The sequence below is a fragment of the Cajanus cajan genome, chromosome 1, assembly GCF_000230855.2.
Source record: "Cajanus cajan strain Asha chromosome 1, NIPB_CcT2T_4, whole genome shotgun sequence".
Taxonomy (NCBI): Eukaryota; Viridiplantae; Streptophyta; class Magnoliopsida; order Fabales; family Fabaceae; genus Cajanus; species Cajanus cajan.
Genome location: NC_138517.1, coordinates 32,945,301 through 32,966,719, shown reverse-complemented (window position 1 = coordinate 32,966,719; position 21,419 = coordinate 32,945,301). Strand labels below are relative to the sequence as shown.

Genomic DNA, 21,419 nt, shown 5'->3' with positions numbered 1-21,419 from the left:
TGTGAAATATGATGCTTATCTTCAATTCGAAAAGAAACCAATAAATTAGATAAAGTTAAATGATCAGGTTTATGCTTGAGGCTTCTTGCAAATTCAGACTTAGAAGAAGGAAATTTAGAAATCAAAAAACTAACAAGCATTATGTCAGGCAAAGTAATTTTTTTTTATCTTCATATCATAAATAATATTTTCAAATTCATGAACTTGGTCAAAAAAAGGTTTTCCATCTTCCATTTGAAAATAAATAATTCTTTCACAAGAGTATCTTCTTAAACCCTTTTCAGTAGAACCATATTTTAGTTCAAGAGCATCCCATAACTCCAAAACAGTTTTTGTATGACAAAATATTTAATAAATGTTATTAGATAGAACACTCAAAATACAACCATGACACAAAATATCTTTATCACTAGAAGTATTATCAGAAGAGCTTATTTTAACCAAAGCACCATCAAAACTCTTTTCAGATTTTTCATTTAAAATAATAGAAAATAAACACAATTTTGTAAGCTAAAATTTCATTTGTTGTTGTCAACATAAAAAATTTTCACCATTAAATTTTTCTGACTTACTGCTTAGATTTTAAAATATCCATTGTAGACATGTTGATATTGAACAAGGAAAAAAAATTCTCTCTAAGATTGTTGAAATATAAATTAAATTAAATTAATTTTAAATCAAGCACAAAAAATAATTAATTATTTTTATCAAGAAGGTCAATATCAACAACACAATAAATACTTCAAAATTAGAAATAGAACAATCAATAACAACCAATTAAACACAAAGAGTAAATTTAAATAATAAATAGCAAGATTAGAGTAGCCTGATTGAAGCATACAGAGGCTACCCTTAAGGAGAAAATGCTCACACTGCACTGGTAATTTTAAGTCTTATAATGCACTCCTCTCTCAAGATATGGATACGTCAACCCATCAGACTGTTCGAGTACAACAAAAGATTCCAAACAAAAAATCACCACTCCAAACAAAGATTGATCAAAATAAATATTTAATTTAAATTTTAAATTATAATATAATTTCTCAACATAACTCGAATCTCATTCCTTCAAACCAGTTGAAGAGCATATTAACCTTTGTTATATTGCAAGTGAATATAAGATTAGAACGTTTAAGTATTGTTCCTACCGTAAGTCCGCTGTCATCGTTAGGGTCATCGCATCCGAGGTATTATCCGCTTTGGCGCTCGTTGGGCCGTCACCGTTTTGTCTTTGAAAAGGCGCCTCGGTGGGTTAAGGAAGAAGGGTGTTTATAAACTACCCTTAGCATCGACTCCTAAGCGATGTGAGACTTTTAGGCATACCGGAACAAGCCCCCCAGTTGATGCTAAGGGGCAAGAGTGGCCTGGGCCCTCCTTCTAGCGCCAATGTTCCTATCGTAAGTTTGCTGTCATCGTTAGGGTCACCGTGTACCGGTATGCCTAAAAGTCCCACATCACTTAGGAGTCGATGTTAAGGGTAGTTTATAAACACCCTTCCTCCTTAACCCACCGAGGCACCTTTTCAAGGACAAAACCGTGACGACCCAACGAGCGCCAAAGCGGACAATACCTCGGATGCGGTGACCCTAATGATGACAACAGACTTACGGTAGGATCAAAATATATAGTAAATCAAAAAGAAGAAAAATGATAATGAAATTGGTACCTTTTGTAGAAAAATGTTGAGTCGACAGACCAGAATTGTGCTAACGCGGGAATTGTAACCCTTTCAACTGATCCTGATGATCTGTATTGACCCATATGGTCGGAAAGCAAGACAACTAGAACATCAACGCGGGAATTGTAACCCTTTCAACTGATCCTGATGATCTGTATTGACCCATATGGTCGGAAAGCAAGACAACTAGAACATCAATTATAATTCTGTTTCCTTTTATTTTCTTCGTTTCTTCCTTTACATCAATTCAGAGATAGAAAAACATTGTATTGCAAACCATTATTGTTTGGGTGAGAAGAAGCTTTATGGTCTTGCTTTTAATAGTGGAGATTCTTTTGGAGAAGCTACTCTGATTTTTTCTTAGATACTGAAAATTTTTCATGTTAAAATCATTTTTGTCATTCTTGATCTCCACACCGTAATATATTTTTAATTATTAAGGTTAATGATGATGAACGGTGATACATCAAAACTTTTATAATAACTGCTTTAAAAGTTGTAAACTATGATTTTTGTTTAGTTGTTTAGTAAAATTAATAACTCATAATTAAATGTAATATGACAAAGAATTTTTATTATGGCAAGAGTAAGAAAATGACAAGGTAGAAAAACAAGTTTTTAAATTAAAAAAGTTAAAAAATTTAAAAAATTAACGAGGATAAAAAAATTAAAGGTTGATAAACCATAGACTACTTCAATTAACTTGTTAAAATAAGTCATAAGTTCTTAAAATAAGATTTTGTATCAAATAAATTTATCTTGGTCAAATTAGCTTATAAATTAATAAAAAAACTTATAAGTTCATCAAATGTCTTATAAAATTTTTTTTTGAAATAAGTGATTAATGTGTTAAATTAAATGTCGAATTCTTTGAACAAAGTTTGAGTTCACTCCTCGATGTTAACAACTTTTGATAAGATTTTATTTACCTCTTGCCTGAATCAAATTATTTTAAGACAAAGCATTATAACATTTGTGCGAAAGCAAAAAAAACACACCTTAGACATTCATTTTGATCATATTTAAAAATGGTCAATGATTTATCATAACAAATCTAGTAGTTTAAGAGATTCACACATTCTTGTATTAAGGAATTTTGACAATTAAGGCAAAAAAAATTTAAATTTTTAATATATATTAATAATTAATTTCTATATTAATCTTCTAACTTTATAGTCACTCATTTTAATCTTGTTTAAAAATGGTCGATGGTTTATCATAACAAATATAATAGTTTAAGAGATTCACACATTCATATGTTTAGGAATTTTGCATATTAAGGCAAATTTTTTTTAAAAAATGTTTAATGTAATATTAATAATTAATTTATATATTAATCTTCTAACTTTACGGACTACAAAATCATTTATAAGTGTTTTATAATCAAATAATTTTAATATTTAAGATTTGACAAATATAATGGTAAATCTATTCAATCTATCTTGTAGCAATGATAATTTTAGATAGAATTTAAGCCATTTGAAATTTAAAAAAATTCTTTCAATAATAGAAACCATTAAAGATATTATTAATAATATTTTATAAATAACTGATTCATTTAGAAAAAATTCTAACCCTTTAATATAATTTAATACTTATATGCAATTGCTAATTTCTTCTTTTTAACACTTTTCTTAAAACTTTTAATTTTGAAAATAAATTTTAAAAATATTCAAGCTTAATACAATATTTTTTCAATTGGTCTTTACCCAAAATTTTAATTTTTTTGAATTCAAATATATAAAAGGCTAAAACTGATTTCATATGGTAAAAATTGGTCAAATCAAGTATCAACAGAAGAAATTAATTTATCTTTGATATATATAAAAAAAATATCCAATACAAAATGAGCAGTTAATAACATTTTTATCACAATTTCAATTTCTATGAATTATTTGTTTTTTACAAAACTTATACTCTATACCCATTTTAATACCTTTTATTTTAGAATTTAAAGCTAATGTAAAACTATTTTCATTATAACTTTTTAAATAAGCAATAAGATCTCTTAAAATGATCTATAGCAATATCTATATGTTTATCTTTTGACTATAAAATCCTACTAAGAAAATTAATACCAAACAAAATATCACACCAGATATTTATTCTTAATAAAAATTACAATTTTTTAATCCCACAAGTTGCTAAACACATGATTTTACTTTTTTAAATTTAGGATCTTCACAATATTTTTATAATTGAATCAAAGCAAATCTTATCTTTGGTGTTTGAAATTTTATTTCTTTTGCACTTTCAAATTTTAATTATACTTTCCCATCAATTTTGAGATAATGATTTAATATAAGTTTCACATGTTTTTATCTTGCAAAACTTTCCATTGCTTGGTGAATGAAGCAAATAAAGAATTAATACGTTATGAAACTCAAAAGAAAAAAAGAAAAAAAAATTTCAAACATGAATTAATCATATGACATGAAAGCTAAATTCAAATTTTGGAACATACAATATGTATAAAATACTCCAAGATTTATATCTATTAATATTTTTTGCGCTTTGAATTTTACCATTCTTGTTAGATTGACTATCATGACCTTGTTTCTTCTTTTCTTTTTTTGTTGTAGGGCTAAACGCTCAAATTAAAAATCATGAAAGAAAGACATAACAAAAATATCCACTAACAAAGTTATCTGAATCCTAATTGGGGAGAACTAAAGAGTGAGATACCCTCTGACAAACTCAAACCCTTCTTAGCTAACACATTGACCTCTCTAAGAACATGTCTACAACTTACAAGAGGAATCTTCTGCGCCATGCTAACTACTTTATTGCAAAGGGCGTAGCAAACATGATTTCTATTGCACCCTTCATTTAAGAATTGAATCACAATGGCCAAATTTGACTCCACATATATGTCCTTAAGAATACTTTTATCCATTACAATCTTAAGCCTATAATAGAATAACCTTGTCCCTTTATATCATATATATCAAGAACATACAAAAAAAAACATTAATTATAAGCTCAATTAAAAAGACATTTTCCTTATGTGTAATAAACTTATAAAAATCCTAAAAAAATACTCCTCAATTTTTGTTTAAGAATTCAAAGTATCCACACATCTCAAAATAAAGGTCATTTTCTATTTGTTCTAGTAAGAAGCACTCCTATCGTCCTTCCTGCTGACTGGTCTTCAAGATCCCGAGTGTTGACCAAATCTTGACTCCGAGTGGGGGAAGGGTACCTGCAAAGGCACTCCGACGCTCAAGTAAGTATTCAGTACAGAACAATAAAGGATGTTGTATTAAATGTTCATACTTGTCCCATCAATCCCATCAATGTTGTATTTATAGTGACATTTTTGGGCCTGATGGACCTTCTATGTTATTGGGCTGATATGTTGGGTTTTATCTCTTAATTACTGCTGACGTGGGCTGTTCATCATAATTAATGTACCTTTTATTATCCAGTGGTTCAATGTTTGTTATGGCCGAGTACCTGTTCGAGTTACTCTTTCGTCGAAGGGGGTACTCAGCCTTCCTAACTCCCGAGTACTAGTAATCATCCTTACTCGGGTAAGGATGAAGCCGAAGTGGTGTTTTGGAGATACTCTAGGTTTTCGTGTGGCCCTTCTCAAAGGCTAAAGAGTCGTTCACCCGTCTGTTCTCCACTCTTCGGTTGCCTTGGGAAGTGTTCGGTTGTGTTGGGGGCCGAAAGGGGTTTTCAATTGTGTTAGAGGCCGAAGGGGGTGTTCGGGCTTACTAGTACACTATTGATGACTTATATCAAGAGTACGATGAAGGATAACATAAAATTATTTTGATTCCTTAACTTTCTTTCTTGACATTTTTTATTTGGAAGGCTAACAATTCTATAAGTTCATTATGTACAATATTGCTTAAGAACACAAATTCCACCGTTTTTTTTGCACTTAACATGTTCTTGCACAATTGGATCAAATTATGCTAGCATTTCAATTAAACCTAAAAGATTACCATTTTTTTTTCATATCTCTTCTCATTTGTTCCACGAAAAGCAAAATTATTTTAAGATAAAATATTTGACTTTAATTATAATTCCAAGTAAAACTTTTTTTCAACGTTCTTTTTCTTTATTAATTTGTTCTTCTTGGCTCTTGTCAATTTTTTTTTCTTAATCTACTTTCTAGTTCAATCCATTTAGTCAACTTAGTGATATATTCATGACTAATTTCATGAATTTTGAGTTTTGAACTAGGATTTTTCTAATCGCTAGTACCCTCCCCCTCCCCTTCATTTTTTCTTTACTATTTGACTAATACTACTAAAACAAAATAACTTGCAACAAAATAATATATTTATCTAAATTTCTTAAATAAACTAATCATTTCCTATCATATTTTCTCCATTTGGCAATACTATTTGAATTAAAATGTCTATTATTTTTATATATTGAAAATTGTAATTTGTCTTGTCTAATTGAACCCTTTCTATCTTTAAATCTCTATAGTTTTCATCAATCTTTGTTCATTTTCTCGTATGATAAATATTTTCAAGAACTTCACTTATGCAATATTTGCTCAATATTTATTTCTAATAAACTATTTTCATTTAATATTTTTCTTCTTATTCTTGATATAAATTAGGACTAACAATATTTTCAATGTTATCTATTAGTGATTGTTCTATCATGTTTTCATCAATTGAATTTGTTTTTACATATTTTTTTTATGAACAGTAACAAATTCATCAAGAGCACCACATTAAGCTCATGCCAAGCAATTCAGCTCATCATAAACTCCTATGATTAAATGTAAACAAGTTCTTTTTTTGTCTTCCTCGACTCGACCATTTTCTTTTTCACATCGTCGACATCTTTAGTAATTTATACAACTTGGTGAGTTCTTTTGAGGCGTGAAATTGAGGGAAGAATCATGCATACTAGATATTGAAATACAACTATAACTAAGAGTTTGGCAGGAAACATCGATACACATCTCATTCATAGGATTTTGTGATGTAGACAAGGCATTAATCATAAAAATATCAAAAGAAAAATCAAGCAAACAATGATCATTAACTTGTTGATCTTAACTCTCTCTAGACTTTTCTTCCTCCTCGTCTTCAAAGTTGACTTTAGACTTAATCTCATTAATTAGTTTTAATCTTGTCACTTTCAACATCAATAATTTGTACGTACTTGACTTGTTTCTTACCTTTCTTTTAAAAAGCATAATCAAAAGAAGGTTGAGTCGATGATATGGTGGAGGGATGATTTGAGGTTGCTCAACTTAAGGGATTTAGGTGCCTCCTTAGGTGTTAAAAAGGTTGTTAATGTGGGATAGGAGTGTCATTTTTTGAGGTCTTAATAGTTACAAGTAACAAAATTTTGAGTAGGGGTGGGTAGATGGTCCCAAGTTTGTAAGCCAATCCGTAAATTTGTGAACTTCGTGGATAATGAATCCATCTTTTTCAAACCTATAATTTTATGTTTAATTTTTGAGTCTAGTTCATAAAGTCCACGAATTTGGAGAACTTAATTTGTGGCCTCGCAGGCTAGTCCACAAAACTCCACAGATTAACTTTTTAAATATTAAGACTTTAATATTTAATTATGTATTTGAACTTTTAAATTAGTATGATATTATAACTATGCTTAGTTGATATTTATTTACCATTTAAATTATTTTTAAGATATTTTAATGCTTTTATTATTGAAAGTTTGAGACTATTATATAAGTATTGATAATATTTTTAATTATAATAATTTAGTATTCAGTGTTTAAGACCATTCTCAATTTTGGAAAATTTAGTGTTATGGATTTTAACTTCAAAATAAAATGATTTTTGCACACTAAAAAATAAAGATTTTTTCTTCTAATTTTATACATTTTTTTTTATTTTAAAAAATATATTTTTTAGACTTGTATACTAATTTGTTTATTCATGAGTTTTAGCGAGTCGAATATGGATAAGGATTAAGGATGGCAAAAACAACATGGCCCATAGGCCGAGCTAAGCATCGTAGCTCGTCTGGCCCACCTTACTTAACCCCTAACTCGTCGAACCACATTGCAGGCTGAGACAAGCTGACCTGCTTAATTTGTTTTTCCTATTTTTCCCTGGACAAACAAAATCCAAACGACTAGAAATAGAAACTAGAAAGTGTCATTGTAAGTGTTGCCCCATGGCTAGGGTTCCCAAAACCTCACGAGTCATGAGATTAAGTGACGACGATACGCCTTCTTGTGAAATTTCGTTACACACACTTTGTTTGCAGAACCTCATGAGATCGAGCAACAATGACTAAGGTTCCCAAAACCTCACGAAGTTCGTCAGTCATCATTCTCATGGCTCACGACAGTGGCGACAAAGGAACAATTGTTTGAGTCAGAGCGAAGAAGGATAACAAGAACGCGACAGTCATCCCTTCTTGCAAGTTTGTCAGTCACTCCTTCATGACTCATAACCTCACTCTATTTCTGATCATGAGTTATGACCTCATTTTTTGTTTTTTCAAAATAATTTTTGCAAATTATTGAAATCTCTTGAATTTGTGATTTAATGTGATTTGGTTAATTTAATGTGATTGTTGTTGTATGAAGGATGGGCGAAGAGGCAGCGAAAGCTTTGGTTCCCGAATCGGTGCTGAAGAAGCAAAAGAGGAATGAGGAGTGGGCTTTGGCCAAAATACAGGAACTTGATGCCGCCCAAAAGAAGAGGTTTGAAACGCGCAAACTCATTTTTAGCAGAGCCAAACAGTACGCCAAGGAATACGACGAGCAGGTATTCAAATTCGAATTGGGAGCGTTGCATTGATAGAGTTTTGTTTTTAATATAACATTATCTTTGTGTGTGTGTGTGTGTGTGTGTGCTTGTTCAGCAAAAGGAACTCATTAGGTTGAAGCGTGAAGCCAAGCTTAAGGGAGGGTTCTATGTGGATCCCGAAGCCAAGCTCTTGTTCATTATCAGGATCCGCGGGTAATTATTCATTGATATTTATATATTATGCCATTGTTGTATTACTCTCCTTACCTTTTGATTGTTGTCATTGTTATGATTGAATTGGGTTTATGTAATGTCAGTATCAATGCGATGCACCCGAAAACAAGGAAGATTTTGCAGCTTCTGCGTTTGAGACAGGTAACTTTCAGATACACATTAAGGCTTTTTAGGTTTTCTTTTAATTGGTAGTTGCATAATGAGTTGTTGCTATTGGTTTTTGATCTTAATTGAGGCTGATGACTGATTAGTAACTCTGTTTTTGGAGGAGGAAGTAGGTGCTATTGTCCGGGCTTTGTGGTTGCTCTTGTTATTTGAACTATTTGATATTTGCGTCTGTTTGATGTGCAATGTGATTAAACCCTACACCCTACAGCTTGGCTGATTAAATTACATTGCAGTAAACCTTGAATTCTATTTTCTTGAGTTTGACAAGAAGCTTGAGAAAGTCAATTATGATTTTTTCTAAACGAGTTTTTTAGGTGCCTGGGTATGGAAATTATATTGCTCGATTTCTAACTCAATCTTGGTGTTGTGCAATGTGCTGCAAACTTCATTATTTTGCTTTATGATTATAGCATAGGCTTTGAGTTTTCCGTTGTATAGTTAATAATTTTAGGATCAAAATCATTGATTGTTTTGGAATCGTACAAATTCCTATTTTCATAGGCTTAGTTGAAAAACTTTGTTGTGAAAAGTGATTATTTTGAAAATTACTCTTGGTCCAGAGTAGCTTGTAAAGATGAGCTACTGTTTGCCTTATTTTCTTGTTACATGCAGTGAGAAGTGCAGTGTCTCAAGGTCAAATAAGATTGAATTAGGTAGCTTCAGCTGTTCACTAACATTTTTATCAATTTATTGACCTAGTTATAGCAATAACATCAGTAATGTTCATGCTAAAAAGATTTGGTTCTACTGAATGTTTAATATAAAGTAATTTAAAATGGCATGCTTGTTTGTAGAAACACAATCTACATGTTCTGCTGGTTTAAATGTTTCTAAAATTTATACCCAGCATAAAACTCATTTTGCTTGGGTCTTGGTAGGATCATTAAAAGTGTTTTAATCATGCTTTGCAAGCGAACCTAGAAGAAAACCGATTGGTTCTGTTGATTGAGCTAGCTATTTGCAACAATGCCCTACCTATTCAATATTTACTTCATCCTCCTTAAGATGAACCGAGTTTTGCTAAAACCTTCTTTGAGCCTTCTCATTATGTGAGGGTGAATGCACTATTATCGTTATACTAAAAGCTATGCTTTTGTGAAGTGTGAACACTTGGCCGCAATTGGAGCTTTGAAGGATTTGTAATCATTCTCAAATGTGTTGGATATTACTTATGTGGATAGTTATGCACTGTGTCTTTGCAATTGTGTGGGTGTTTGTGTTGTGTTATGATTATACTGTATGTCCAAGCAGTATTAGAGTTTAGCCTTATTGTTGTTTTTAATAACAGTATAGCCTTATTGTTATATTTATTTTGACTGCAGATATTTAATGGCGTTTATCTCAAAGTTAACAAAGCAACCGTGAATATGCTGCGTAGGGTTGAGCCATATGTTACCTATGGGTATATAAAATTTCAACATTCTTGATTATCATGGTTCTTTATTACCTGCACCATGGGTTCTTAATATTTTGCATATGTACTTCAGGTACCCTAATTTGAAGAGTGTAAGAGAATTGATCTACAAGAGGGGCTTCAGAAAAGTTAACAAGCAGAGAATTGCTTTGACAGACAACTTTATTATTGAGGAGGTCTTATTTTATGAGTTAACACTTATACACTGTCAATGTAAAATTTTTTTACATCGACAACCAATCATATCTTTTAATAGTGCTATGTCAGTTGTTTATTTAATGAAATAAAAATAAAATAAAATAATTTAAAAGATATGATTGGTTACCAGTGTAAAAAAATTTACACTGGCAGTGTATGGATGATTAACTCTTGTTTTATTACTCAATTTTATCACTTACACTATTCATTTTCAGACTCTGGGGAAGAATGGGATCATTTGCATCGAAGATCTGATCCATGAGATAATGACTGTTGGACCTCTCTTCAGGGAGGCAAACAATTTTCTATGGCCTTTCAAGCTCAAAGCTCCCCTAGGTGGTCTTAAGAAGAAAAAAATCATTATGTTGAAGGTGGTGACGCTGGCAATAGGGAAGATTACATAAATGAGCTTATTAGAAGGATGAATTAGTTTTTTTGTCATATCATCGTTAGTATAAATTTTGAATTTAGAGGTCAAGACCCAAGACATTACTTTTGTTTATGCATTTATTATTTTGAATGATGTTTGAGCTTATTGAGATATTAATTCATTGCTTGCAATGCAAGGAAATGATCCTTAGTTTTTCGAGAGTTGATAGATTTTAATTTTGATGCTTACGAGTGCAATCGGGGATTAGGCGTGTCTCTTTTGTAGTCAATCGAAGGATTAGATTCTATTCTTCTAAAGATTATCTTATAATATATAAATTTACTCTTGCTAGAGAAAATTTATGCATCAAGTAGCTCCCCCAGATCCTATTATGCAGGTTAGGTCGGCCACTGCTAATTGATAGTTAAATATATAATGCAGATTAAAGTTGCGTTAGTCTCTACTAAAATTTCTTTTGGTCTTTCATCATACTAAAATTTGTAATAAATGGGTATTTTTATCATGTTATTTAAGTTTTTTAGTAAATAATTCATGTTGTGATATAGTATTATTATTAATTTTAGTTAAGAGAGACTTTACTACCATGAAAAATCTTACCTTTATCCAATCTAACTCAGAAACTCAACCCGCTTTTCTAAATACCTCCTTATTTTTATCCAATTATGTCTCTAGAATCTTGGCACCAAAGATCTAAAACCTAGTTGAATACTCTTATATCCTGGAAGATGCTTAGATTTCTGAGAGCGTCGCCTTCTTTTTAAGCCCATATAATATCTTCAAACGACAGATATCTACTCTAAGATCTATCAGTCAACTGGTCAGAACTAAAAGACCTCATGAAAAGGAATATGTCCAATCTTCCAAGATGGAACAGTGTTCTTTAATGGCAACCTCCGAAGAACAGTACGTCACAATTGAGATTCCCAGAGAACTCATCAGACACTGGAGAACCGATGGCTATACCCATCTTCATTATGGAGCCATTAGACTAATGCTCACCCTCCACGTAAGACGTGGACTTCCTGTCTCCGCAAGGATTTCCTTGTTAGACACCAGCTACCTCCACTACGAAAACGCGGTGATAGGCACGGTCTTAACCACACTTCATGCTGGAAGTGTTGTGCTAACATTGTTTCCAAATTACAATGTTAGTTTGAGAGACCCCACCGTACCAGAAAGACTGAAAGTTCAAGTCCAGATTACTGGAGTAGCTCAGATTTCTGATGTTTGTGCCACCCTCCACTACCAGATCATCTACAGGCTACAGACTCATGCAGTCAATTTAGCCTTACCTAACAGCAATGACAGTGCCCTGTTTGTTCTTGCAAACCAGGCAGAAGAAAGCCCTTCGATCGTCCAAGTTCCCAGGAATATTTCTAGGGAATAATTGAAGGAACTCATTCCTTTGCAATGGGTGACAAACTATGAGAATCTCCAAAAAAACCACGGGAGACCCATACAAACAAATCAGGCAACTTTTCAAAGATCTACTGACGGAACAGTCAGAACGATCTTCCAACAACCTGAGAAGCCCTCAGGACAAATTTTCCAAACCATGATGTTGGAACCCTTTGTCAAAGAGGGAAGAATTCCCATTCACGCAGTATATGCAGATGGGAAGGAAGTTTATACTGACCGAATCAACGGTCACTTCATCTGGGATGTTGACCCAGGGATGTGTGATCCTGAGTGCAATTGTTGGATGCATTCAGGAGATACCGGTGAAGAAGACAGTGAATCAGACAGTGACGATGAAGGTTGGAATACACCTTGTAAGTCACCACCTCGCCCTAACAGAAGGTCAGATTTACAAAACAGGCCTTCCTTCAACAGACGGCCCAATTTACAAAGCAGGTTTTCTTTCAACATGATTTCATCAAGGTGTTCAGACGAGTTGGAAAAGACACCTAAACCCACACCATGCTTCATGTTTTCAGAAGTAGAAAGAGATGTAGAGTTTCCTCCTTTGGAAAGAAAAATAGATCCTAATATGAGGTACTCTACCAAACCCACTATCATTCCTTCGAAAATTGGTACTGACGGGAAACCGAAGGTACTAAGCCAAGAGAAGAGGTTCTAAATTGGCAAACAGAAAATGCCCAAGCCCAGAACTCTCTGCTAAAAAGGATTGATGACAAAGTTACAAAAATGTCAAGCAGTATGCAAAAGTCAGAAGACAAGCTGGATTATCTCTCATCAAAGATGAGAACATATTACCAGAAGTTAACTGCTGACATCTCTAGATTAGAGAATGAAATAAAGAACACCCCTTTTGGTGCAACAATAAATGAAAAGGATCGAGAAATCAAAAGCCTAAATGCTCAACTCTTCCAACTGGAAGAACAAATAGAACAAAAGAAGGTCTCACAGCCTCAACCAGTTTCTGTTGATTCTTACGCATTCTTGCACCCTCCTGCACCAGTGTCTCATTCTCTATTCCAGACACCATCTGTCTCATGGTCTAGACCTGAAAGACCATATTACAACATACCCACTGCCTTTGCAAATTGGCAACGAAGAAAGACAGAATCCAGTTCGACAAAAATTTCCAAATCAACAGAAGACGCCCCTAAGTCTTCTCATTCTACCCCATCTTCATCTCCAAAAAGGCATGACTCGGGAAAAGGTCATTATTTCCAAGACTCTCAAGACCCTTACTCTCAGATGCCTATCAGTCAACACTTTGACTCTGTCAGAAAGGATAAACAACTTGCCATTTCTACCATTTTAGAATCGTCTAAATCAGATGATAATATTCTCACAGACTTATCTGATGAGGATTCTCTTACCTCAGCTTCATCAGAAGCACATTTGGCATATCTCTCTGTATTAATGGCATCATCGACCGGACCAGATCCTATCTATGAATCACCTGACGAAAGTCCCAGACAGAGCCCTAGAAATGGGGTCGCCAAACCAACTAGTGGACCTTGGTTCACTCTTGACGATATTGACCAAGTCAATGGAGATCCCGGTTGATTGAATTTGGTGCTTAGCTAGACACCAGATTTATGAAAGGAGACGCTGAACCCTAGAAGATCATTGAAGAATTTGGTTGCAGAATGACTAGAATCCTAAAGGAATGGTATGCCAATTTAGGACCAGTTCGCCAAAATGCATTTCATGACCTAGGAAACACTGCTGCAGCCCTTGGTGCAATCCATGAAGAATTCATATGTGATGGAGCACTCACAAATAGAAAAATCAGACAAGAATTCTTTGAAATGAAGTGCTGTTCACTCAAGATGAAGGATCTTGACAAGCATTATCTAAGGATGCTTAAAAGATTCTACCTTCTCAATGTTCTCAATGATCCAAGCTTGAAAAACACTTATGTAAGCTCACTTCCTGTAAAAATCCATCTAGAACTAGCCAGAATGGCTGCTGCCATGAATAAAGACTTTACGGGCTTAACAATGGGTCGAATTCATCAGATAACCCAAGAAGCTGTAGATAAGCTTTGCCGCCAACATGAATACTTCTCAAACATGCTAAAAGATAAAGGGAAGTACTCCAAAGCTTGTAGAAAACCCTTCTTGGAGATCAAATGCAAAGACAAAGATAGATGCCACTGTTCAAAGAAAAAATTGAAAGGCAGGAAATACAAATCTCACTTCAAGAAGAGGAAGCATAAAAAACCTTATAGGTTTTTAAAGAAAAAGAAGACTCGTGGAAAAAACCCAGGTCAAAGGTGTTACATTTGTGGTAAAATAGGACACTTTGCTAAATCCTGTCCAAACAAGGCCCAAAAAGCCACAAAGATGATCTCATCTTTACACTTGAATGATCGAGATGAAGTAGAATCTCTTTACTCAGAACAAAGTTCTACAGATGAAGATATTGCGTTCGCTCTACAAGATTTTTTTCCAGAAGATTCTAGTAGTGATACGGATGAAGAACCAGTTCCAATCTTCGTTGTTGATCAATTCGATAATATGACAACTGTTGCTGCTCCTCCACATCCCAATGTGGAGATCAAAATATTACCATCTAAATATGAGAAGCCTATCAAAGTCATAGGTTTTCTTGATACAAGAGCATAGAAGACTATGATGAATCCAGAAATCCTGCCATCCCATTTCTGGAAAAAAGAGACTACATACTTCATAGCCACTGATGGGAAAACCTTCAAAACAGAGGTCATTTCTCGAGCACCAGTAGGTATCCGACTCTTCAAAGACTGCATAATTTGGTCTAAAGTCGTTGGAACTCAGTTACCCAACAAGGATATTCTGATAGGAATGGATGTATTCAGTCTAGCACACAGACTATTGATCCATCCAAATGAACTCAGATTCAAAGGAGAATTTAAGCCCTTTGTGCCAACCAACAAGTTATATTCTCTCTCAGAAGTTCCACCAGAGTTAGAAGAAATCAAGAAACAATTAAAATCTTTATGTTCTGATAATCATGAGGATTTCACTCATCCAAATCCTTTCTGGAAAAACCCTGATTTCTTCATACAATTGCCATTCAAGCTAAATGAGGATGTAAATCCCACAAAAGCATCCCATCCAGGCATGTCTCCATCTGATCTTAAGCTAGCCCGACAAGAATGTCAAGAATTGCTCAAACAAGGTCTCATAGAGCATACAGAATCAAACTGGGCATGTCAAACTTTTTATGTAGAAAAAAGATCAAAAAGACTCAGAGGAAAAAAGAGATTAGTCATTGACTACAAACCCCTCAATCATTTCCTGAGGGATGATAAGTTTCCTCTTCCAAAAACATCTTCTTTGCCTATCTTGCTAAAGGAATCCAACATCTTCTTCAAATTTGATCTCAAATTTGGATTCTGGCAGTTAGGATTTGAACCTAGTGAAAGACACAAGACAGCTTTTTTGATAGCAAACTTAGGAGAAGTGAAAGAGATTCTTCTCCACGGATTTGCTTAGGCCGGATCTTCTTCAAAGGAGACTTGATTCTTCACTTATGAACACTTTGCCAGCTACGAACTCAAGATGAACTCAACCTAAACTAGGAAGGAAGCATCCAAGCTCAAGCATCAATGGAGAGCACACTTCAAAGAGGAGGATTCTAAGGTGGAATCCTAAGGTTTTGAAGATGAACTCTAGGGGACTTTTGAGAGAGGAAACTCGGCCAAAGGCTCACAAATTTCTATTATGATCAAAAGTAGTACAAAATAGGAGAGGAAGAAGTATATATACATCCGGAATTGGCTTGCACTTGGCGCCAATGTGCTAGTCCTAGTGGCGCCAAGTTTTTGAATTCAAATTTGAATTTGAATTCAAAAACTTAACTCACACTTCTAATGACCGATCACATGGTGTTAAGTGCACATTTGGGTTGAATTTAATTAGCATTTAGGGTTGAATTTGTGTCACACTTGTTCAGCCAAAGTGGCGCAAACAATGTGACTTCAAATTCAACTTAAATGCAAGTTAAATTTAACCTAATGTTGCCTAATTCTCAATCTTAATAATTCCTCCTTAAAACCTAATCTAATGACCAAAATACAATGGTCTAATGAATACAATGAAAAGGAAAAATTACAAGAATGAAAATGAGCCCAATATTGGGTACCAAAAGCCCAAAGGCCCATGAAGCCCAAAACTAGGCCCAACAAGCCTAAACCTAAACTATGGTCAAAATACAAGACCAATTTCAAGTAAGTCCCTATACTAATAAAAGACAATAAAAACATGGTGTTCATTCATTCAAAGCCCAAGTGAGAAGCACCCTAGGCCCACCAAGCCCATTGGGCCCACTAAGCTCTGAAGCAGTCAAATCTTCAAGTAACCTCCTGGCCATAGCTCTAGTGGTTGGGCCTTTAGCCCATGCTCTTCCATCATTCCCTCCCTCTTGAGAAGGATTCGACCTCGAATCTAAAAACTCCTCTTCATCATCACTAGCACCTACAAATGGTTTAAGATCACTGACATTAAAAGTGGTGCTGACCCCATAATCAGAGGGTAAATCAAGTCTATAAGCGTTATCATTGATACGCTGTAAGACTTGAAAGGGACCATCTCCTCTAGGACTGAGTTTGGACTTCCTTTGATTTGGAAAACGTTCTTTTCTTAAATGAAGCCAAACCCAATCACCTTCCTCGAAGATCATAGACTTCTTGCCTTTATTCCCTTGTTTTGCATATTTCTCATTTTGATTTTGAATATGAGTTTTAATCCTTTCATGAAGTTTCTTAACAAAATCAGCCTTTGAAGCCCCTTCCTTATGAATGAAATGTTCAACATTAGGAAGAGGTATCAAATCTAAAGGGGTTAAAGGATTAAACCCATACACAGTCTCAAAAGGAGAAATATTGGTAGTTTTGTGAACTACCCTATTGTAGGCAAATTCAATGTGGGGTAAAAACTCATCCCAAGATTTGTGATTACCCTTTAGGACTGCTCTAAGCATAGTAGACAGAGATCGATTCACTACTTCAGTTTGGCCATCTGTTTGAGGATGACAAGTAGTTGAAAAGAGAAGTTTGGTTCCTAGCCTTGACCACAAGACACGCCAAAAGTGGCTTAGGAACTTTGTATCTCTATCTGAAACTATAGTCTTAGGAAGCCCATGAAGTTTAACCACATCTCTAAAGAAGAGTTTTGCAATGTTGCTTGCATCATCTACTTTGTGGCATGGAATAAAATGAGCCATTTTACTAAAACGGTCCACTACCACAAAAATAGAATCCATTCCCCTTTGGGTTCTAGGCAACCCTAGCACAAAATCCATGCTAATATCAACCCAAGGAGAAGAAGCAACAGGCAAAGGTGTGTATGTACCATGAGGCATTACTTTAGACTTAGCTTGTAAACAAGCTAAACATCTAAAACAATGCCTTTGGACATCTTTTCGCATATGGGGCCAATAAAATTTTTCTTTTAACAAACTAAGGGTTTTATCAACACCAAAGTGCCCCATAAGCCCACCTTCATGACTTTCTTTAATTAATAGTTTCCTAATGGATCCTTGGGGTATACATAACCTTCCTTCTTTGTACAAATACCCCTCAACCATATAGAAACCATCAAAAGCTTTTTGTTGACATTTTTTATAATTATCACCAAACTCAAGATCTTCCTCATACAATTCCTTAATATTATCAAATCCAAGAATTTGAGTACCTAGAGACACAAGCAAAGTATGTCTTCTAGATAAAACATCGGCTACAACATTTGATTTGCCTTTCTTGAATTTAATGATATATGGAAATTGTTCAAGGAACTCTAACCATTTGGCATGCCTCTTATTTAATTTACCTTGACCTCTTAAATACTTAAGTGACTCATGGTCACTATGAATGACAAACTCTTTGGACACAAGATAGTGTTTCCAAGTTTGTAAAGCTCTAACCAATGCATACAACTCATTGTCATAGGTTGGATAATTGAGGGAGGCACCTTTTAGTTTTTCACTAAAATAGGCAATGGGGTGTCCTCCTTGCAATAACACAGCTCCTATGCCAACTCCTGATGCATCACATTCTAGCTCAAAAGTCTTTTCAAAATTTGGAAGAGCTAAAATAGGTGCATTAGTAAGTTGATCTTTAAGTAATTGAAATGCTTGGTCATGCTTTGAAGTCCAATTAAATAAAGTATCTTTTTTGACTAGCTCATTCAAGGGTGAAGCAATGCTAGAGAAGTTAGGCACAAATCTTCTATAAAAACTTGCTAATCCATGAAAACTCCTAACTTCACTAACATTTTTTGGCTTGGGCCACTCTTGAATGGCTTTGATTTTCTCGGGATCCACTTGAACCCCATTTTTGCTTACAATGAACCCTAGAAAAACCACATGATCCACACAAAAAGTACATTTTTCAAGATTTGCAAATAATTGGTTTTCCCTAAGGATCATCATAACTTTTCTAAGATGTCCTAAGTGATCATCTTGAGAACTACTATAGATTAATATATCATCAAAATAAACAACAACAAATTTTCCTATACACTCTCTTAAAACATGATTCATAAGCCTCATGAATGTACTTGGTGCATTAGTTAAACCAAAAGGCATAACTATCCATTCATACAATCCAAATTTGGTCTTAAAAGCAGTTTTCCACTCATCACCCTTTTTAATTCTTATTTGGTGATAACCACTTTTAAGATCAATTTTAGAAAATATAGAAGCACCATGTAATTCATCAAGCATATCATCAAGTCTAGGGATTGGGTGCCTGTACTTGATTGTGATATTGTTAATAGCCCTACTATCACAACACATTCTCCATTTTCCATCTTTTTTGGGCACTAACAATACAGGCACAGCACAGGGACTCAAACTCTTTTGCACCCACCCTTTATCCAATAGTTCTTGAACTTGGTTTTCTATCTCCTTAGTTTCTTGGGGATTTGTCCTATAAGCTGGTCTATTAGGTAGACTAGCCCCAGGCACAAAATCAATTTGATGTTCTATACCCCTAAAAGGAGGAAGACCTTTTGGACCTTCACTAGGGAATATATCATCAAATTCTTTTAATAAATGAGAAACTTGAGGAGGTAGAGAACTAAGTTCAATGCTTAAATTATGACACTGAAGCATACTTCTACAAAGAAGAAGATAAGAAGGCTTTTCAACAATTAAGGTTTGTTTTAAAGTTTCTTGTTGAATTCCTTCTAAAGATTTCTCTTCCTTCTTCTTTGAAGACTCATGCTTCTTTTCCTTTTTGTTTTTTTTTTAATCAAGTTTTTTTTTTCTTCTTCTCTTTTTAATTTCATTTGTACTTGATCCTCTATCACTTGTGAAGGAGACAAAGGATGAAGTACAAATTTCTTTTCTTTGTGAGTGAAAGTGATTTCATTGGTAAGGCCATTATGCATGGTTTTCTTGTCAAATTGCCATGGCCTTCCCAACAAAATATGACAAGCCTCCATAGGAACTATGTCACAAACCACTTGATCTTCATAGTTACCAATAGAGAACTTGACTTTCACTTGATTATTAACATTAATGTCCCCATCTTCATTAATCCAATGAAGTTGATATGGTTTTGGATGGGGAATAATAGTAAGACCAAGCTTCTCCACCAACCTTGTACTACAACAATTACAACAAGACCCACTATCTACAATGAGAGAACAAACATTATCAAGAACTTTACACCTTGTGTGAAAAATGTTCTCTCTTTGTGAAAGATGAGACTCATGGGGTTGATTTCCTAGAAGCCTTCTAATCATGAGAAGTTGACCATCACAAGGATATGCACTTTCAATGGAATGGTCTCCCTCACTTGATTCACTGTCACTTGAAGTATTGGAACTAGATTCATCAACACTACTATAAATGTCTTGCCCCTTTAAAATCATCACCTTTTTAGTTGGGCATTGAGAGGCTATGTGTCCTCTCCCAAGACACTTAAAGCATTTGATGTCACTAGTTTTGCTACTAGAAGTAACAATATTTTTATTTTTCTCTTTTTCTTTTTCTTTTTCTTTGCCAAATTTCTTAGAGGTATCAAATTGACCCTCCCTCTTGTAGTCTTTCTTAACATAAGAGCTAGATTGAGTTTTATCTTTAAAAGAAGATTTTCTCAAATTTTGTTGTTCCACCCTTATACAAAGTTGGACCAAATCATCAAGGTCCCTATAAGGGAGTAACTCAACTCTATCTCTTATGTCAAAATTAAGACCACTTAGAAATCTAGCAATGGTCAATCTTTCTTCTTCCCTTATCCCAGCCCTCATGAGATATAACTCCATTTTTTGCCTATACTCCTCAATACTCATACCCTTTTGTTGGAGTCTTTGGAGCTTATCCATAAGCTCCCTACTATAATAAGAAGGTATGTGCCTTCTTCTCATAGCACTCCTCAACTCATTCCAATAAGTGATGGGAGGATCATTGTGAAGTCTTCTCTCTCTTTCCAAGGATGTCCACCAATACATGGCTTGTCCTTGAAAAGCTAGGGTGGCTAAAGGAACTTTTCTTTCCTCACCTACTTGATGACAAGTGAAGATTTGCTCCACTTTCATCTCCCAATCTAAGTAGGTGTCCACATTATCTTTACCATGAAAGTAAGGGAGATCAACCCTTGATTCCCTCACTTTGTGTTCTTTGATGACTCTCCTAGGTGGGGGTTGATAGTAAGCATCCATTTGAATACTACCATCATTATTTTGACTTTGAGAATCATTGGAGCTCTTGGTTGAGCTCCTAGAAGAACCTTTTGGACTTTTATTTTTATTTAATCTTTTCAAAAGTTTTTCTTCTCGTTGCTTAATCTTTTGAATCTCTTGTTCTAAAGCCATGATTTGTACTTCCTTTTCAAGTTTTTCTTTTTGTTTTTGAAGTATTTCATCATGCTTCCAAAGTTTTAGTGCCTCAACCTCCTTGACAATTCTTTTAAAACTTTTAGGAGATTCAAAGTCACTACTACTTTGAGAATGTTGACTCATGATTAAGCAATGAGATTTTATATGCTATGCAAAAAGTTATAAAATGTTTTTGAGATTTTCTAGGAATGAAAATAGCACTTGGAAGTCTAAGTGTACAAGTTGCACTATCAAGGGAGGTGAGCTACAAAGAGCCACTTAATAACCAAGCCTTTTCAAGTGGAAATCACTAAACTCCTTTGTGGTACTTCCAATTCCCAAAACTTTTCACAAAATTTTTGAATGTTTTTTCACAATTTATTTGTTTTTGAGACTAATCTAAACGTGA

At 34.2% G+C, this 21,419-nt stretch overlaps 1 protein-coding gene across 1 annotated transcript; it reads left to right on the top strand.

Annotated features, from left to right (window-relative positions):
- The first annotated feature begins 7,742 nt into the window (after positions 1-7,742).
- On the top strand, positions 7,743-10,987 carry LOC109798447 (large ribosomal subunit protein uL30w). The gene is given in 8 exon segments (XM_083059355.1): positions 7,743-8,057; positions 8,220-8,400; positions 8,498-8,595; positions 8,700-8,757; positions 10,107-10,186; positions 10,272-10,374; positions 10,612-10,750; positions 10,753-10,987. Coding segments are annotated over 7 exon segments (732 nt in total). The 5' UTR covers positions 7,743-8,057; position 8,220; the 3' UTR covers positions 10,827-10,987.
- Positions 10,988-21,419: the final 10,432 nt, after the last annotated feature.